This window comes from Protomyctophum bolini (genome assembly GCF_963924005.1).
Source record: "Protomyctophum bolini genome assembly, chromosome: 18".
Classification (NCBI taxonomy): Eukaryota; Metazoa; Chordata; class Actinopteri; order Myctophiformes; family Myctophidae; genus Protomyctophum; species Protomyctophum bolini.
This window is the reverse complement of record NC_137879.1, coordinates 30,442,773-30,448,772: the sequence shown is the minus strand read 5'-3', so window position 1 is coordinate 30,448,772 and position 6,000 is coordinate 30,442,773. Positions and strand designations below refer to the sequence as shown.

Here is a 6,000-nt window from a genome sequence, read left to right as displayed (position 1 = left end):
GTGCCCACAACCGTTGCACGTTTGGCATGGAGAAGGGGGAAATAAATAAAGAGGGGGGGGGGTGGGGGGAAGATGTATCGGGGAACAACTCCAGCTTCTTGTTCCCATGGGAACGGACCCTGCTGGTGGTCACTCTGTGGTCACACATGGTTCTTGAAGGCAGATTCTGCGGAAGGTGGATTTTTCATTCAGATAACGCGCAAAGAAAATAGTTCCGGGGGTCAGAAAAAGTGCCATTACCCACTGACGTCTGCTCGTGTGTGTGTATGCGTAGGTTGTACTGCAGCAGAGTGGGTCTATATATCTGTGATGGGGGAGGTATATCTATTGGTGTGGGGCAGGGGAGGGGTGGGGGGGGCAGCAGTCTTGTCTATCTGTCCGTCGTTCTCTGTCTGTAGTCCGACCCGCCTCCGGGGGCCTCTCTCACTTGCACGTGTGCACGTCGTAGACGCGCACGCACTCCTGGCAGCTGACGTAGCAGCACCAGTGGAAGATGCAGTGGCACTTCTCCTTGCGCTTCTCAGTCCGCGTGTTGTGGCCGCGGCCGCAGCACAGCAGGTCGCAGCCCTCGATGCCGTGCGACGACACGTTGCAGACGCGGTCGCGCGTCCCAAACGAGCCCGTCTCCGGGTTGGGCTCGCAGAAGTTGGGCGAGCCCTCGTAGTAGACCAGGTCGCGCTCCGTCGGGTGCTTGAAGAAGGCGTACTTGGCGCGCAGCGTCTCCACCCAGCCGCGCGACTCGCGGTGCTTCTCCACCACCATCTCGGAGGCGCTGTCGTACTTGTCCTTCAGGTAGTCGCCCAGCATGCGGAAGTCGGGCTGCGCCCACCAGCACGTCTTCACCTCGCAGCTGCCCGACAGGCCGTGGCATTTGCAGCGCAAGTGCATGTGGTCCAGAATGGTCTGAAAGAGACGCGAGGAGGCAGATTAGAAATACAACAGTGGGATAAGAATGTCCTGCTTAATATCCATGCCTACAGTACCATGACGTCACTGTTATACCGTAAACGTACTGTCACCCAGCCCTATAGTCGTATGTCATCATGCCGTTGTAGTTCCAAATACAAATGTTCTTATCTCGCACAGATTGCTTTGGTTGTGTGGTGTCTGATGAGGGGAAGAATTCCTGGTCTGCCCACAGCGTCTGCAGAAAACCTTGGTCTATACTACTACTATACTGTGGTCATTTTAACCTGAGCAGTGAGCAGGGATTTGCACTTTCCTGTGTACGTATTTCCGATGTGTGTGTGTGTGTGTGTGTCACGTATGGGACAAATGGCAGATCTGGGCAGGAGGTATAAACCCAGCCGTTTAGCCGGGTCCGGCCTTTGATCCGGTTCCCCCATGCATTCTGCTCCACACCACAGGGGAAGTCGAGCAGATCTGTGCCGAGTGAGGGACTGTTTGAATGTCACGGTTGGCGATTCACAGGAAATTCGGTAATGTGGACGAACAAAACCACTAAACGCCCCACCGACTAGGCCAAGAAGAACAGCGCCTGCACCACCACCACCCGGCAAGGCCGAGGAGAGAAATGTGTTCACACAGCAAGTGACACTGCGGAGAAGCAGAAGCCCGGTTGCTACTGTTAATTGCCTCTTTTCTGAACTCTGTCCTGTCCGAATTCTGCCTTTTTTTAATATAGAGCTCAGCTGCGGAATCCCCCAGTGAGCCGCTGAGGCGGAAGGCCGTTGCTCTGTGGCATCTCTGCATGAGAGTATGTCACGGGTGGGGCGGGGCAGAGTTGATGAGGTAGAGAGGGAGGGGAGGGGAGGGGAGGGGGGGGGGGGGAGGATGGGTGTCTGTGACCATGACATCACTTCTTGAGAGCTCCTCATGCCAGTCGGCAGGTCAGATCTCCTAAGGAAGCCCCGGGTGATTTAGACGGCGGAGCGTGAGAGGAGCCAGGTGGTGTGGCTGAGATCATGCTAGACTAGAGAGAGAGAAGAGAGGGGTGGGGAGGGTGTGGAGGTCATGGAGAACAGGAGAGAGAGAAGGGTCCTAACTGGGTTGTTGCCTGTGCAGCTCCTGTGGTCTGGGCTTCAGCTGCTCCTGTGTTGTTGCCGTGTGATCCCTCCAAGTCGCCCCCCAGCGAGCTGCGCCACACTGGGTATTTCATCCCCGCGGTGACAGCAGCCCGTGATGCTTTAAGACTACCACTGATTCCCTTCTCTTTTTTTTTCACCCCTCAACTCACTCGGGCTATTTGTCTGTCAGGGAATTTTCTTCATTGGGATGCAAGGCATGAAAGGGAAGGTGTGGGGGGGGGGGGGGGGGGGGGGGGGGGGGGAGAAAGGTGGGTTGGGTGTGTGTGGGGGGGGGGGGGGGGGGGGGGGGGGGGAGAAAGGTGGGTTGGGTGTGTGTGGAGGGGGGGGGGGGGGTGGGCGGCTGTTGCTTAGATCAGTAATTACGCAGTCATTCAAAGTGAAGTGCTACTTTTCGGCTGGAAACTCACAGAAATGTGGGCAGAAGTCAAACGGCGAAATCCTTGTCTGTCACACAGCATACAATCAGTAATGTCAACGAGTAATGTCTATACCGGATAATTCCATTCCTTTGCCAAAAACAGTCGGGTCATTGTTCATTGTACATCTCCCGTGCTTTCAACCTTTTGCTATATAGGCCGCAGGGCTGGGTGTGCGTATATAGGGTGTTTCCTACATTAATTTGCTGTGTAATAATGTGCTGAGGTTGACTGAATAATGTGAGGCGTTACGGTGCCGTGAACCACAAAATGCGCGGAGGAGCGCATGACGACCTTTGCACAGTCGGCCATGTGGGTGTTCTCCATGCGACATGTTGCCGCTTAAACCCTACATATACAGTATACTTTGTTAACCCGAGACCCCAGGGCCCTGTACTAGGTACGTTCCTTTTTCCCCCCTACACTGAATCTCTTCGCCAACAATAGCCGATTTACAAGCTCGCGATGCGTTGTGGACAAGCTTGTTGAACCCAGAATCGAGGGTATGCGAGTGACATCATCATCATACCCAGGCCGGAAACGCCTACTGAGTGGCAAAAACCTACTTCCTGGCCATGACGGCTCATACATCTATCAGAAAAGTATGACTGCATTAAACAACGTTAAACTCACCTTGTCACTCGATTAGGCACTCACTCGATGCATGCGACTACCCTCTATATACACTAGGCTCCATGGTAACCGGGAAAGCATCCGTGTCATTTTAGATTCTGGCGTTGGCTATTCAAATGTCACAAATATCACAGTCTTGTGTGAAAACTATTGATTTATAAGACATCTGTATATAGAACAGGCCTCAGGTCTTATATCAACCTCCGTATACACAGCGATGGTATATTTACCGTGCGCCCTGCCTCGTTGTTGTGCCGGTTCATCGCCGAGCGAGCGTCCGGGCGGTTCTCCCTGGCGTCGGCGAACTCCCTGGACACCAGCACGCCGAACTCGGCGTCCTCGCTGCAGCCGCCCCACTTCCATCCCTCCCCGGGCGGGCCCTTGTGGTGGGAGTCACAGCCGCACATGGTCGACGTGCCCTCGGCGCACGAGCGCGTCACTGCGAACGCCACCCCCGCCGACGCTATGGCGTGCACGAACGCAGACTCTCTGGTTGCTATATAGATATGGGGGGGGGGGGGGGGGAGACGGATACACAAAAAAAAGATCTGTCAGTCTTTTGTTCAACAGCAACAAAAAAAAGCAGCATCTGCTGGCAACATTGCAAGAGATGGAAAAACTCCTTTCACGCAACTTTTCATCTTCTCGCAAAAACATACGGTACCAGTACAGTAACAGTACCGGTACATTATGGATGGATGCAGGGATAGAATAGAATAGAATGACACCAGTTTGCCACTGTATAACTGTACTCTAGGTGTTGAATCTAAGTGACGCCTAAACAGCCCTGCTCTTAAAAACTCAACTTTAAATGAGCTATATACCAAAGAATCGAAACACCTCTATGCTCTACCCTGCCGTTCGAGTCTCAGAGCGCTGTATCAAATCTTGCTCGGTGTGTTTTCCCCCCCGATGGTCAGCCATCGTGAGGTGACACGGTGCCGAAGCAGACAACGGTGACACGGGTCCATTGTGGTCCCGTGTCAGCGAGGCCTTATAGCAGCTCTGTGGGATTCGGGTGACCTCCTGTCATCCTCGAGGTGTGCTGCTTTGCATCTGGATAGTGTTTCAGGAATGTTACCCTCCTCCCTCCTCCATCTCGCCGTTCAAGAGCCCAAGGCCTTCTGCTGAAACCCAGCAGTACGTCGGCGGCCTTGTTTTGAGTGCGAGAGTGGTTTGTGTGTGTGTGTGTGTGTGTGTGTGTGTGTGTGTGGGGGGGGGGGGTGGGGGCGGGGTGGGGTTTGGATGATGTGCTCGGGGATAGAGTTACGCCACCCTTGAATGCAACAGCTTATTATGTAACTAGACACCATTGTTTCACAATCGCAGCACACTTACCGTGGCTCACCCATTTCACTTCAGCACCTCTCATACACATACATAGAACACGCACGCACGCATGCTCTCACACACACACACACACACACACACATCCCACTACTCTTCAGAACATGTGGAGCAGTGCTCCCAAGTTGCCCCAAAACGTAAGAGAAAATGTCTATAGAGGTCAAGTTCCTGTAAGACTAAAAAAAGTAGACTATGTACCGTACGGTATAACGTTCACTATCATGCCCACTGCATTCTTCACTGTGTTATGATTTCATGTCTGAATTTCGGACCCTCCGTGCAACAGGAGCCTCTGGGTTCATTGTTTGGCTCGTCTGAATGGGGTCATAGTTCACGGGGTGAAAGGTCAAAAGACTGATCTGATGTACTCCTAGGAACTACAGAATGAACACAGTGTTTGGAGCTCTGTTGTGCTCTTGTAGCTGCTTTAAAATGATCTAGATATGTGATACTTTGCCGTCGTACTATCAGTATACGTATTAACTGTGGTTCAGTCTCCAGTGAATGCATATTTGGAGTGACACACACACACACACACACACACACACACACACACACCTAATGTTGGGCGTCCCAGCTCGCCCTGGCAGGCCCCACTCGGCTGTCCACAACAGGGGCCTGTGAGCCGAGGGCCCCTGGAGCTTCTGGCCGTTAGCCAAGGCTAGCGCTGCTCCTGCTACCTGCTGTGCCCATCAATCCGCCTTTGTTTCCCTTGTGTCACACCGTATTACCCGACACAAAGGACCCAGCGACTCGCGCCCCCACAGCCCCGCTCTGCCCGGAGCTGGCATTCCCTAAACTCCCTAAACCCCCTCATCCTCCTCCCCCTCCCCCTCCTCCTCCTCCTCCTCTACCAGTCACCCCTCCGCCAACACCCCGAGCTCAAACCCCATCCTCCACTACCACCCCGCCGCCACCTCCGCCAGACCTCAACCCCCCCCCTGCTTTCCTCAGGCAGTCACCACCACCACCACCACCAACAATGCCTTGGTAGCTGACACACCGGCGAGGGAGCCCGCGGATTGGGGCTGGCAGCTCTTCGCCTTTCCTTATCCGAGCTCCCCCTGCGCGCGGCGCTCCCCCTGCGTCAGACGTCGCCAAACACCCAGCGGTTATAGTTCCTTCCTTATGCGTACTTCCCTCGGTCCGTTATTTTGTCCTCCCTTTCTGTTCTCCCAATCTTCGCCCTCCTCGTCCCACCGTGCGGACCTGGTGCTAGGTTGGGGAGAGATTCCCCCTTTCAGCCTGTTTTCATGACAGAGTCAAAAGGGCGTGTGAATGGGCCGTCCGTGGGAGCCCGGGCGATGTGAGGCGCGCACTGGTCTTCATGCACAGTAGGGGATGAGCGGAGCCCCCGGCCCTTTTCTATTGCCTGTAATCTCATTTGGCCTCCCCTCTCCATTTCATTTGACTGAGGAGCCAAGAAGGCTCACACTAGCCCCATTTCTGCCCCGGATCCCCATTCCCCTCTGACACACAGAGGCTAATTCATTTCCAAGCGGCGGCCACACTCGCAACACTCACAAACCCCCCCCATCTTTATTGCACAGGGCCTC

At 54.4% G+C, this 6,000-nt stretch overlaps 1 protein-coding gene across 1 annotated transcript in view; it reads right to left on the bottom strand.

Moving 5' to 3' along the window:
* Positions 1-423: 423 nt before the first annotated feature.
* The window catches only part of wnt3 (wingless-type MMTV integration site family, member 3), a gene marked incomplete at its 3' end in the record, with an annotated part of 34,369 nt that continues 28,792 nt past the window's right edge, over positions 424-6,000 (bottom strand). Inside the window, exons 3-4 of the mRNA XM_080788709.1 lie at positions 3,328-3,593; positions 424-903 (exon numbers count right to left, since the gene is read on the bottom strand). Coding sequence (XP_080644835.1) covers positions 424-903; positions 3,328-3,593 — 746 coding nt within the window. The remainder of the gene's footprint in view (positions 904-3,327; positions 3,594-6,000) is intronic.